Source organism: Stenella coeruleoalba (genome assembly GCF_951394435.1).
Source record: "Stenella coeruleoalba genome assembly, chromosome: 1".
Taxonomy (NCBI): domain Eukaryota; kingdom Metazoa; phylum Chordata; class Mammalia; order Artiodactyla; family Delphinidae; genus Stenella; species Stenella coeruleoalba.
Window position 1 is genome coordinate 50,681,397 of NC_137169.1, and position 14,031 is coordinate 50,695,427.

The 14,031-nt window shown below is 38.3% G+C and overlaps 1 protein-coding gene across 1 annotated transcript in view; it reads right to left on the reverse strand.

Moving 5' to 3' along the window:
• LOC307174905 (uncharacterized protein C1orf87) overlaps positions 1-14,031 on the reverse strand; it is a gene marked incomplete at both ends in the record, with an annotated part of 116,139 nt that overhangs the window by 78,175 nt on the left and 23,933 nt on the right. Inside the window, 4 exon segments of the mRNA XM_079899422.1 lie at positions 202-335; positions 338-405; positions 407-456; positions 1,038-1,178. Coding sequence (XP_079755548.1) covers positions 202-335; positions 338-405; positions 407-456; positions 1,038-1,178 — 393 coding nt within the window.

Below are 14,031 nucleotides of genomic sequence, written 5' to 3' on the forward strand. Positions count from 1 at the left end.
CTGAGACCTAAATCTGTTTTCTATTTGGGTCTTATCTGACTAGAGATTTCCACATATGAATATAAATATGCTTTGTATCTTATGGGTCAATAGTAAAGGTTATTTTCAAGAAAGAACCTTACCTTTTAATTCTATTACTCTGGTGAGTACAAGTCAAGTAAACAAAAGGAACCCACACTTAAAATAAAAAGATGGTCATACCATTTCAGGAGATCCCCTCCCAGAAAATCGCTGGCAAAGGATCTTGACTGTTGGTAACTGCAGAGGGACCTCAAACCTCAAGAAGAGGTGGCTCAGCTGAGATTGGAGAAGAAATCCTGAAGAGACAGGATCTTCAGCTCTTTCTGAAGCTTGTCTAATAAGCCAGAACTCAAAAGGCATGACTTGAGTTCTCTTCTGACCAGCAAGAAGAAAAGTGTCTTCTTTTGTTGTTCCACTTGGCCTCTGGCCAATATCCTGAAACAACAACAGTAATAACAAATTAACAGGGCTCTAAAATAAAATGACTAAATGCTAATGCAGGGAAGAAGAAGCCTAGTTGGGCTGGTATCAAAGCATCCACTTTTAAGCCTTGTCCTAAAAGGAACAGGAAAGAACACTTACACTTGAAAGTAAGTATTCAGTCTGGGTATATTCATTAGTTTACAATGTCTCAGGACCTTTGTCTTTAGGAAAAGAAAAGAAGGAAATCATTTCAGAGTACACGCTCTGTTAGAAGGCTCCATAAGGTGTATCATCTGTCTTTTACAAAATAATTTTTTGATTATATGAGAATTTAGAATAACAAATCTTAGAGACCCATTGGATCTGGGAGGAGGAAGGGGGAAGTAAGATGCAATGTTCAGGGGAATCATTTGAGGTTTGCCTGTGAACTCCTCAGGGAAGCTTCCTTGAAAGCTGATGGGACATATGGAGTGTGGTGTCCACCAGTCCATGCTCAGACCTTCTTATTATCTGTTTCACATCAAAATATACAGTCAACAAATAATACCCCTTCAACCACGATAGAAAACAGCCCAACAACTCTTAGGATACACATTGGGTTGGTCAGAGCTGCCCCTTGCCATCTGTTCTAAGGACCAGTCTCTAAGGTTTCTCCTGGGGAGGCCATGGATATAGGACAGAGACTGGTCTCCAGCTGGTACAGAGCTGCAGTAGACATTTTCCTGGTTGGGAATCTTAAAGAAACAAAGACAAATGGTAGTAAGGATCAGAAGGGGTGGGTGAAGAGAAAGAGAAAAAAAGGGAGAATATGAGTGAGTCAACAAATTCTTTTTTTTTTTTTAATAAATTTATTTATTTATGGCTGCGCTGGGTCTTTGATGCTGCTCGTGGGCTTTTCTCTAGTTGTGTCAAGCGGGGGCTACTCTTTGTTGCAGTGCTTGGGCTTCTCATTGCGGTGGCTCCTCTTGTTGTGGATTACAGGCTCTAGGCGCATGGGTTTCAGTAGTTGTGGCACTTGGGCTCAGTAGTTGTGGCTCATGGGCTCTAGAGTGCAGGTTCAGTAGTTGTGGCGCACAGGCTTAGTTGCTCTGCAGCATGTGGAATCTTCCCGGACCAGGGCTCGAACCCATGTCCCCTGCACTGGCAGGTGGATTCTTAACCACTGCACCACCAGGGAAGTCCGCGTCAACAAATACTTAAAACACATTCACAGTTCCAAATGACTTCAGCCCATGTGGTCATGGAGTCATTGAATCCCCACAGAAGAGAAAGGTTACCTCAACATTAACTTCATCATTATGCAGTTAACACAAGTTTGATAAATAAATGGACAATTAGACACTTTTTCATTTATGCAATAAAGAAGGTGTCTGTGACAAAGAAAAAAATAGGTAGACCATGAGATGTTTATAGGCAAATGGAGGGCTATTATTAGAGATAGGGCTATCCTTGGGCTGTTTCAATTAGCAGATTCAAGAAGGGCAGCAAAGGCAATTGTGAGCTTTGTCAAGAATGGAATAGAAGAGATTAAAACACCCAGAATATTACACCCCAAGAGCAATGTTATTAAAGGTTACAACAGAATAAATGATGGAACAAGCGTCAATGATAAAATCCCATTCCCTCATGCCATGGTGTATGATGTATTAATAATGTTTTTTATTTTCTGTATTTTATGATGGTTTGACATCTTGGGGGCCTTGCTGGCTGGAGGAGACTGCCCCTTCAAGGGCTAAGTAATTCCTAGAGATAGTAAGCAGCTTGCCTGATAATACATCTTTAATATGTGAACCAACCAATCCTAAGTCCATATCTCCACCCACCTCCTTTATCTAACTCTCACACACCAAGCCAATATTTCCCCCACCCTAAATCTACCCAGGTCCAGATATCAGACAGGGGACAGCCCCTCTTTGGGCCTCCAGTGGGCCCAAAGCCCACTGGAATTGTTCAGACCAGCCAGTTCTGATCTATTTGCCCTGCCCTGCATTACCTTTCCCATGGAAACCCCAGTAAAGGCTGTGGCCTGTGCTCTCCCCTCACTCCTCTGCCCCCTGATTGACTTTGGTGCTTCCACATGTGGCCCTGCATGGTGTGGCATGCCCCCTTTTCACTGGGAAATGTAAATAATACATTCTTTCAAAGGCAGTTGTTTCTATATGTGTCACCTTGCCATACCTGATTAAAATAAAATCCTGGGTACAAATTGAATCACATGGCTATTCTTAATGTCAAGTAATTGAAAGGAGACATTATCAGAAGGATTCATTGAAAACTGAGTGTCTGTACTCAATTGATATATTGAATAACCTATCAGTATGAATGGCAACCTACAGATGCTGTATAGTCATGAAACATTTTAAAGAAAAATCAAGAGGGTCTCTAGAGTGGGCAGAGTGAGGAGTGGCAGAGGGTTCTAAAATAGGCATAATATAAAATAACACGACATATATTGGGCACATACTCTCTACAAGGTACCATTATGAGTACTTTGTTTATATCATTCAATTTAATCCGTACAACAACCCTATAAGGTAGGTAGTATTTGTACCTTTTTATATTTGGAATGCTGAAGCTTAAAGAAGTTAAGTAACTGTATTCCTTCATTTAAGTAATATTTATGGCTTGCCTAGGCTAGGCCAGGCACTGTGATAGGCCCTACAGTGAATAAAACAGACATGGCCTCTGCTCTCACAGAGCTTGCAGATGATGAGAGGCATGGCAAGCGACTGTGACAGTACACCATGGGATGGTAAGGGACACTATTAGAACAGCCCATGGGTCCATCTAACCTGGACTTGGTGGTCCAGGTCTGGAAGCAATGACATTTAAGTCTAGGCTTGAAAGATGAGCTAGATTTGGATAGGCTAAGGAGTGGAGACTTCCGTGATAGACGGAATGGGAATAAAGGGGAATAAAGAGGAGAAGAGAAGAAGGAAGAGTACAGGAAAAGGAAACTGGATGTAGAAAACCTCAAAGGTGCACACACGTGCCTAAAAGAGAGTAATGGATGCTCTCAGAGCATCACTTAAGTTTTTGGAAAGGCTAAAGGCAAGGCTGGAGAGGGAGACAGGAGAAAGGAGATGAATAGCCTTAACTCTTGTTAGTATCTGTGTTTTATCCTGAGGGCAGTGGGGAGTCATGGTAATGTTTTTAGTAGATCTAGCACTAGGCTAGACTTGCCCAAAATTTACTCTCTAGTAAATTATGCAGATAAGATTTGGACCCTGCTATTCACCTTTCCTCTGGGATGAGAACGATTACACAGTCTGTCCACAGAACAGTTTCATTCTGCAACGTATTTAGTTAGGTATTTCAGACATAGTGTTCTCAGAACAATACGTTTCTTTATAAATACTTGTAATATAAAATATTTATATTTTCAGGTACATATAAATATTTTCTGCCTCTGAGAATTGATACACTTCTATATTACAGTATTCTAAAGCTGCATTTATCAACACTTATCATTCTCATGGAGTCAAGGTGTTCTTTAGTCCCTTTATTCCCATTTATACAGCAAATTTATCGAGTGCCTTTATCTTTGGCACTAGAGATACAGGTGAACAAGACAGGTATGATTGCTGACTGCCCCTCATAGATCTTTTGGCCTAGACATTACAGCCTACATTTTATGGCCTTGCCTATGGAAAGGGGAAAATATATTGTGCTCCCAGGAATGCTGTGAAGAATGAATGCCATAATGTATTTTAAATATTTTGCGTATTGTACAACTATATTATGAATTTGTTTGCTATTTTTTTGTGTATCTCCTTCCAAAAGATCTATGAGGGGTGGTCAGCAATCATACCTTCCTTGTTCGCCTGTATCTCTTGTGCCAAAGATAAAGGCACTCAATAAATTTGGTGTATAACTGGAAATAATGGGGACTAAAGAACACCTTGACTCCATGAGAATGATGTGTTGATTAATGCTTCTTTAGAACCCTATGAGGGCCAGAACTCTCTTGTATCCTGCTGACTCCCAGCATCAAGAAAAACACTGAACTTGAAGAAGAAACCAAGAAAGACAGTGTCAGAATGATGATGATGTCTTGTTCAGGCCAAGGGCACGCCAGGCCTCAGACTTCTCCCTTCACTGATATAAATCATCCTGGGCTGTTTTTCAAAAGCAAAGAGTGTTCCTAAATTGTCAAAGGAGATAAAATGGGAAATTCTGATCAAGAATCACTATGTTTCTGACTTCAGGGGTTGTCAGAGTACCTATAAAGTCTCTGATACTACAGCTTTCTCTCATTTGTTTTACTTTTATTTTTAACATTTTTATTGGAGTATAATTGCTTTACAATGGTGTGCTAGTTTCTGCTTTATAACAAAGTGAATCAGTTATACATATACATATGTTCCCATATCTCTTCCCTCTTGCGTCTCCCTCCCTCCCACCCTCCCTATCCCACCCCTCTAGGTGGTCACAAAGCACCGAGCTGATCTCCCTGTGCTATGCGGCTGCTTCCCACTAGCTATCTATTTTACGTTTGGTAGTGTATATATGTCCATGCCACTCTCTCGCTTTGTCACAGCTTACCCTTCCCCCTCCCCATATCCTCAAGTCCATTCTCTAGTAGGTCTGTGTCTTTATTCCTGTCTAACCCCTAGGTTCTTCATGACATTTTTTCCCCCTAAATTCCATATATATGTGTTAGCATACGGTATTTGTCTTTCTCTTTCTGACTTACTTCACTCTGTATGACAGACTCCAGGTCCATCCACCTCGTTACAAATAGCTCAATTTCGTTTCCTTTTATGACTGAGTAATATTCCATTGTATATATGTGCCACATCTTCTTTATCCATTCATCCGATGATGGACAGTTAGGTTTTTTCCATCTCCTGGCTATTGTAAATAGAGCTGCAATGAACATTTTGGTACATGACTCTTTTTGAATTATGGTTTTCTAAGGGTATATGCCCAGTAGTGGGTTTGCTGGGTCATATGGTAGTACTATTTGTAGTTTTTTAAGGAACCTCCATACTGTTGTCTATAGTGGCTGTACCAATTCACATTCCCACCAGCAGTGCAAGAGTGTTCCCTTTTCTCCACATCCTCTCCAGCATTTATTGTTTCTAGATTTTTTGATGATGGCCATTCTGACTGGTGTGAGATGATATCTCATTGTAGTTTTGATTTGCATTTCTCTAATGATTAATGATGTTGAGCATTCTTCCATGTGTTTGTTGGCAGTCTGTATACCTTCTTTGGAGAAATGTCTATTTAGGTCTTCTGCCCATTTTTGGATTAGATCACTCCCTAACACCATACACAAAAATAAGCTCAAAATGGATTAAAGACCTAAATGTAAGGCCAGAAACTATCAAACTCTTAGAGGAAAACATAGGCAGAACACTCATTTGTTTTACTTTGCATCACAAAATACTGCTTGGGAATGGATAACACAGCAGCCTGAAATGACTTTGAGCGATGCTAGTTTTGTAATATTGACCTCAGAGAATCGGTACAAATGAAGCAGAGAAATTTAACACAGATTCAGCAACTGTCCTTGGGCGTTAGAACTTGAAAGTGTTGGAAGTGTAAACAAGTCTTTTAAAGAGATGGCTTATAAATAAAACTATTTTTAAGTGGTTATATTGTAGAAGACATGAACACTCTGCACCAAGACAAGTGAACACAACAAACTGTCTTAATATTAGGCAATGGATAGCTGTGACTTGGGTGAAAATTTACAGAGACAGCATTAAATGCAGAGCTGAAAAGTTCTATTTCTTTTTTTTTTTGCGGTACGCGGGCCTCTCACTGTTGTGGCCTCTCCCGTTGCGGAGCACAGGCTCCGGACGCGCAGGCTCAGCGGCCATGGCTCACGGGCCCAGCCGCTCCGCGGCATGTGGGATTTTCCCAGACCGGGGCACGAACCCGTGTCCCTTGCACCGGCAGGTGGACTCTCAACCACTGCGCCACCAGGGAAGCCCGAAAAGTTCTATTTCTTAAATAACTTAGGCCAAGGTCCTGATGCATTCTAGAAGGCTGCTAAATGGCTCAAAAAAGGACACTAGTGATAATAAATACAACCATGAGAAAGATGCATGTAAAATATTTGATAGTTTTTGAGAAATGTAGAATTGAAAAAATAGTATTTCCAAATTAATATATATGTATGATTTTAATATACACTTTAAACATATTAATACAGTAAATATTAGAGTTAATCATTTGGCTTATTTATTTTTGTAAAATTTATATTTTATTTAAATTTTAACTTCTAATTATGGAAAACTTTACACATAGGCACATGTAGCGAGAATAGTATGATGAAACTCCGTATACTCATCACCAAGCTTCAGTTATCAACTGAAAACCTCGTTTTTTTATGTCCACATCACCCCCCACCAGAGATGACGTGAACCCCAGACAGTGTATTATTTCATCTGCATTGTTTTAGCATGTATTTATAAAGCAGTGAGTTTTATAGTGTGGTCCTTGGGTCACAAGCCTCAGTATCACCTGGAAACTTGTTAGAAATGTGAGTTCTCAAGACCCACCCTAGACCCACTGAATGAGAATTTCTAGGGTTGGGAGCCTAGAAATCTGTGTTTTAACAAGTACTCCAGTAATTCTAATGCACAATAAAATTTGTGAACCACTGACCAAAGGATAAGGATTCTTTGTAAACATAACCACAATGACATTATTACACTAAAAAATTCCTTATTAACAATAATTCCTTAATATCATCAACTACTTAGTGAGTGTTCAAAATCCCCCAATTATCTGATAAATAGTATTATTAGTTTGTTTATTCAAATCAGGAGCCAAATATCCACATATTGCAACTGGCTAATATCACTTACATCTTTTAAAATTTCTAGTGCTTTCTGGACTTCCCTGGTGGTGCAGTGGTTAAGAATCTACCTGCCAATGCAGGGGACATGGGTTCGAGCCCTGCTGGGAAGATCCCACATGCCATGGAGCAACTAAGCCCGTGCAACACAACTACTGAAGCCTAGAGCCTGTGCACCACAATGAAGAGTAACCTCTGCTCGCTGCAACTAGAGAAAGCTCTCATGCAGCAGCGAAGATACAATGCAGCCAAAAAAAAAAAAAAAAAAAAATTTCTAGTTCTTCCTACCCTCCCGCCTTTTCACATTTTTTTCCTTTGCAATTTATTTGTTGAAGAAGCTGAGTTGTCTGTCCTATAAAGTTTTCCACCATCTGGATTTTGTTGCTGTTTAACAAATTGTCGCGTATATTTCCTGTAAAACAGCAGTTAGATCTAGAATCTTGATCACAGTCAAGTTCAATCAAATCATAGTTGGTATATTTTCCCATGGAAGCAAATGCTGTCAGGTTGTCTTCCTTTTTGTGATATTCACAGGCACTGATAATCATTGCTTTAGTCCATATTTTTTTGTTAGGATTTTAGAAAATAGTGGTATTCTCACTCTACTATTACTTCTCATTTATTGGTAGTAATGTTTCTCTAAAGAGAGACTGTCCCTTATCAACCATTATCTAAGATACGCTTTGTAGAGAGAAGGCACATTGAATAAATGCTTGATTCTCTCTTTTTTTTTTTTTTTTTTTGCGGTACGCGGGCCTCTCACTGTTGTGGCCTCTGCTGTTGCGGAGCACAGGCTCCTGACGAGCAGCCTCAGCGGCCGTGGCTCATGGGCCCAGCCGCTCCGCGGCATGTGGGATCTTCCCGGACCGGGGCACGAACCCGTGTCCCCTGCATCGGCAGGCGGACTCTCAACCACTGCGCCACCAGGGAAGCCCCTATTATTTTTATTGATATCCAAAATGTCCCACTTTGACTAGTGGGAGCCTTTAATTTTTTTCTTTTTTTAGTGGGAGCCATTTTAAGTTAGATCCTGAGTCTTTTCTTGACAAGTCTTGGAAGGTCTTTGGTATCTTCATTGTTTTTGGTGTAAGCAGATGTTACAGGCTCAAAGCTGGAATCAGCCTTTAGAATTTACTGAACACAATACAGGCGGTAGGGTGCTCATTCACCTGGGATTGTTTCTACATTTTTCAATGGACGAGGCTAGGAAATGTATTTTTTAAAAAAAAGAGTTCATACTGATATTTCCAAATCAGATGTAGGAGTATAGGAGTTTTATATTGTCTCATCAATATTATAGCTATATTTCATTTCCCCTACACTGGAAATTCCAAGTCCCAAAACCACCAAGATGGTGACTCATTTGCTTTATCCCCCAATACACATACAGAAGAACAATATCAACATAATGGTTACTGAAAACCTTTAAAGGTATTTTTTCAAAAATATTTTCCTTAGAGTATGTACCCCACTAGAGACATACAGTGAAGTTATTATGTTTTAAAGTTATTTACAATAGTTCCATGCTCTTTGGTTTTGCTGTCAGTTAATACATAGGTTCATGTGGTAGCTAGTCTCCAAGGTGGCCCCAGTGATCCCTGCCTCCTAGTACTCATGTTCTTGTGCAGGCCTTCCCCTCCACACTTAATTAGAATTAGTCTGGATAACCAATAGAAGAACACTGTACAAGTGATGGTATGCCACTTCTGAGATTAGTTTATTAAGACATTGGGGCTTCAGTTTTGGTTGTGTACACACACGCTCACTCTCTCTCTCTCTCTTTCTGGGATAACTTATCTTGGGAAAGCCAGATACCATGTCACAAGCAGCCCTATGGAGAGGCCCAAATTGAAAACAGACAATATCTCTGGCCACAACCAGCAAGTAACTGAGGCCTCTGTCAATAGCCACTCAAAGGGGCCTAGAAGTGGATCTTCTAGCCCTGGGTAAACCTTCAGGCGGCTGCATTCCTGCTGACATTTGGCATGAAATTTCATGGGAGACCTTGAGCGAGAACTACTCATCTAAGCTATTCCTGGATTCTTGTCTCTCAGAAACAGTGAGAGATCATATATGGTTATTGGTTTAAGTGGTCACCTTTTCAGATAACTTGTTATGCAGCAATAGATAACTAAAACAGACTGACTTTATTTTGTTTTCAATTTTTAGGGCTTGATTTTTTGAAACATTTAAGTTAGTTTTATATTTATGTAAAATACTTAAATAGTTCCAAAGCCAAATCTGCAGAACAAGATTTAGTCAGAGATTTGTGGTTCCTATTCTTGATCCCTCCATTATATTCCCTCTAGTCCCAATAGGTAACCATGTTTTTTAAAAAAAGTTTTCATTAATTCCTTCATTTTTAAAAACATAAGCAATAATAGATATTTAGAAGCATAATCTACATACTTTTCTTCACTTTGCTTTTGTTTAATTAACAGTATATCTAGCTATATTATTCCATACAATGATATATAGTATGGATATAGCCATACAATTATATATATGTGTGTATATATATGATTCATATATATAGTGAGATTCTTCATTACTTTCTACAGTTTTATTAAAGTTTTTGTAATACTCCATGTATGGATGTACCTTAGTTTTTTCAACCTGTCCCTTATTGATGGAAATTTAGATTGTTTACAGTTTTTGATATAATAAGTAATGCTGCAATGAATACCTTCTACATAAATTGTTAAACATATTTCCAGTATACCTTTGGGATAGATTTCTGAAAGTGAGATTTTCATGTCAAAAAATTCATACATAAGTAGTTTTGCTGATTATTGCCTAATTTCCTTCCAAAGTCGTTGTTCCATTTTAAATTTCCTCTACCTTCTAACAAAGTATGTTGTCAATTTTCTGGACTTTTGCCAGTGTAATAGGTGAGAAATTATGTCTCAAGGTGGTTTTAACTTACATTCCTTTTATTAAGAGCAAGGCTATATCTTTTGATATGTTTAAGGGTCATTTATATTTATCATTCTGTGACCTGTCTGTTCCTACATTTTATTCATTTTTCTAATAGTTTACTGTCCTTTTTCTTCTTAATTTTTAGATAGAAAATTCTATCTGTTAGGGATATATTTATCTATGACATAAGTTGCAGATATTTTCCCCAGTTTGTTAAGTATCTATGTGCTTTGCTGATGGTGGTTCTGGCCACATATGTGTAATCAAAATTATCACGTTTTTTCTTGTTGTATCTGCATGTTGAGTCACAGTTGAGAAAATTTTCCCTTATCTCAGATTATAGAGGACATTGCCTATTTTCTTGTACTACTGTGCAGTTATTTTTTCTATTAAATCCCTGATCCATTTGGAATACATCCTGGTATACATCGTTACATGTATAATATGTGAAGAATATACATGATTTAAAATTTTCTCTGTGGCTAGATAATCCTATATTGCTTATTAAAAAGTCTATGCTTTCCCTACTAATTTGTGATGTCATCTTTATTATACACAAAATTGCAATATGCCATTGGGTCTATTTATTCACTTTTTTTTTCAATTCTATTAGTCTCATCTATTTATGTGCCAAAATAACACTATTTTAGAGACAGAGATTTTACGTTTTATATCTGGTAATGCTAGCCATGTACCCACTGCTTTTCTATTCAGGGTTTTACTGACTATTCTTGCTTGTTTATTATTTCAAATTAACTTTATAACCAATTTGACTATTTACAAAACAAAAATCTGATACTATTTTTACTGGAATCAATTAAGTTTATAAATTACCTCAGGGAGGATTGACATCTTGATTTTGTTCATGTTTTTTCCCATTCTTCAGAATTGTGGTAAAATACCATGACATAAAATTCATTATCTTCACCATTTATAAGTGCACAGTTCAGTGGTATTAAGTCTACTAATGTTATTGTGCAACCATCACCACCATGCATCCACAGAACTCTTTTTATCATACAAAACTGAAACTCTATACCTATTAAACAACTGCCTATTCCCTCCTCCCCTCAGGCCCTGGCACCACCATTCTACTTTCTGTCCCTATGATTTGACTACTCTGAGTATCTTGTATAAGTGGAACCATACAGTATTTGCCTTTTTGTAACAGGCTTATTTCACTTAGCAAATGTGAAAATTATCCGTGTTGTAGCCTGTATCAGACTTTCCTACATTTTTAAGGCTGAATAATATTCCATTGTAGGCATACACCACATTTTGCTTATCCATTCATCTGGTGATGGACATTTGGGTTTCTTCTCCATTTTAGCTATTGTGAATAATGCTGCTATGAACATGGCTGTACAAATATCTCCTTGAGACCTTCCTTTCAACTCTTTTGTGTATTACCAGAAGTGGACTAGATGGACCTAATGGTAATTCTATTTTTAACTTTTTGAGAAACTGCTGCACAGCGGCTGTACCATATTACATTCTCACCAACAGTGCACAAGCATTCCAATTTCTCTACATCCTTGACAACATTTGTTATTTTCTGTTTATTTTTCCTTTCTTTCGTTTTTTTTTACTAGTAGCTATCCTAATGCGTGTGAGGTGGTACCTCATTATAGTTTTGATTTGCATTTCACTAATGTGATAGTGATGTTGAATATCTTTTCATGTGCTTATTGGTCATTGTGTATCTTCTTTGGAGAAATATCTATGCAAGGCCTTTGCCCATTTTTGAATCAGGTTGTTTTTGTTGCTGTTGTTGAGCTTTAGGATTTCTCTATATATTCTGGACATTAATCCCCTTATCAGATTTATGTTTTGCACATATTTTCTCCCTTGCTGTGGGCTGCCTTTCTACTCTCTTGATAGTGTCTTTTGATGCACAACATTTTAAAATTTTCATGAAATCCAGTTTGTCAATTTTTTATTCTGGTGCCTGTGCCTTTGGGGTCAGATCCAAGAAATCATTGCCAGATCTAATGTGAAGGTTTTTCCCTATTTTTCCTTTTAAGAGTTTTATAGGTTTAGATCTTAAATTTAAATCATAGATTCATTTTGAGTTAATTTTTGTATATGGTGATCATACTTTTGTATGCAGATATCCAGTTTTCCCAGTACGATTTGTTGAAAAAAACCTGTCTTTTTCCAATTGAATCATCTTGGCATCCTTGTCAAAAAATCATTTCAGGCTTCCCTGGTGGCACAGTGGTTAAGAATCCGCCTGCCAGTGCAGGACATGGGTTCGAGTCCAGGTCCGGGAAGATCCCACATGCCACGGAGCAACTAAGCCCGTGAGCCACAACTACTGAGCCTGCGCTCTAGAGCCTGCGAGCCACAACTACTGAACCCGTGCACCACAACTACTAAAGCCTGCACACCCTACAGCTTGTGCTCTTCAACAAGAGAAGCCACCACAATAAGAAGCCCGCGCACCACAACGAAGAGTAGCCCCCACTCCCCGCAGCTAGAGAAAGCCCACGCACAGCAACAGAGACCCAACGCAGCCAAAAATAAATAAATAAATAAATAAATCTAAAAAAAAATCATTTCAGCATATATGTGAAGGTGTATTTTTGGACTCCCTATTCTATTCCATTGGTCCATATGTCTGTCTTTATGCCAGTACTATACCATTTTTATTATTGTATCTTTGCAGTTAGTTTTGAAATCAGAAAGTATAAGTCCTCCAGCTTTGTTCTTTTTCAGGATTGTTTTGGATATTCAAGGTCCCTTGAGATTCCATATGAATTTTAGGATGAGTTTTTACATTTATACAAAAAAGGTCATTGGGATTTTGATAGAAAGTGATGATGTTAATTTTTTCTGTACAAGAATATAATAGCATGCCTTTCCATCATTCAAATATACTCATGTTTTTCAAGAGTATTTTATATTTTTCCTCATAAATGTTTGGACATTATTTCTTGTTCAGTTTATACCTATGTATTTGATTTATTTATTTAGTTAATTTAGTTAAGTATCTATTTGCTATTGTAAATGGTGTTTTCCATTTTATTTTCTAACTAGTTTTTGTACGTACGTGTGTGTGTGTGTGTGTGTGTGTGTGTGTGTGTGTGTGTGTGTATATGAAAGCCATTGATTTGTGGATATTGATGGTATAACTCTATTTTGCCAAATTCTCTTACTGTTCTTTTTTTAAATAAATTTATTTATTTTTGGCTGTGTTGGGTCTTTGTTGCTGCGCGTGGGCTTTCTCTAGTTGCAGCGAGTGGGGGATACTCTTCGTTGCGGTGCAAGGGCTTCTCATCGCGGTGGCTTCTCTTGTTGCAGAGCATGAGCTCTAGGCACGTGGGCTTCAGTAGTTGTCGCTCAAGGGCTCTAGAGCGCAGGCTAAGTAGTTGTGGCGCACAGGCTTAGTTGCTCCGTGGCATGTGGGATCTTCCCGGACCGGGGATCAAACCCGTGTCCCCTGCATTGGCGGGCAGATTCTTAACTATTGGACCATCAGGGAAGTCCCTCTTACTGTTTTAATAGTTTCTTCATTAGAAATTGTGACAGTTTATATATATAATTTTACCATCTGAAAAGAGTTTTTCCTCCTTTTTAATTATTATGCCTGGATTGCTTTCTCTTGTTTAATTATATTAGCTAATACCTCCAACATAATATTAAAACCCAGCAGAGATATTGGGTACTTTGACTTCTCCTGACTCTAATGTGAAAGCCTCTAGTGTTTCTCCATTAAATAATATGTTGGCTTTGGGTTAATATATAGAGCGATGCATTTTGGAAACAAAAATGAATGTTCTCAAGGAATTTACAGACTCATGGAAGGAGATAGATAAGGAAACAAACTATTTTAATAGTATAATAACATCTGC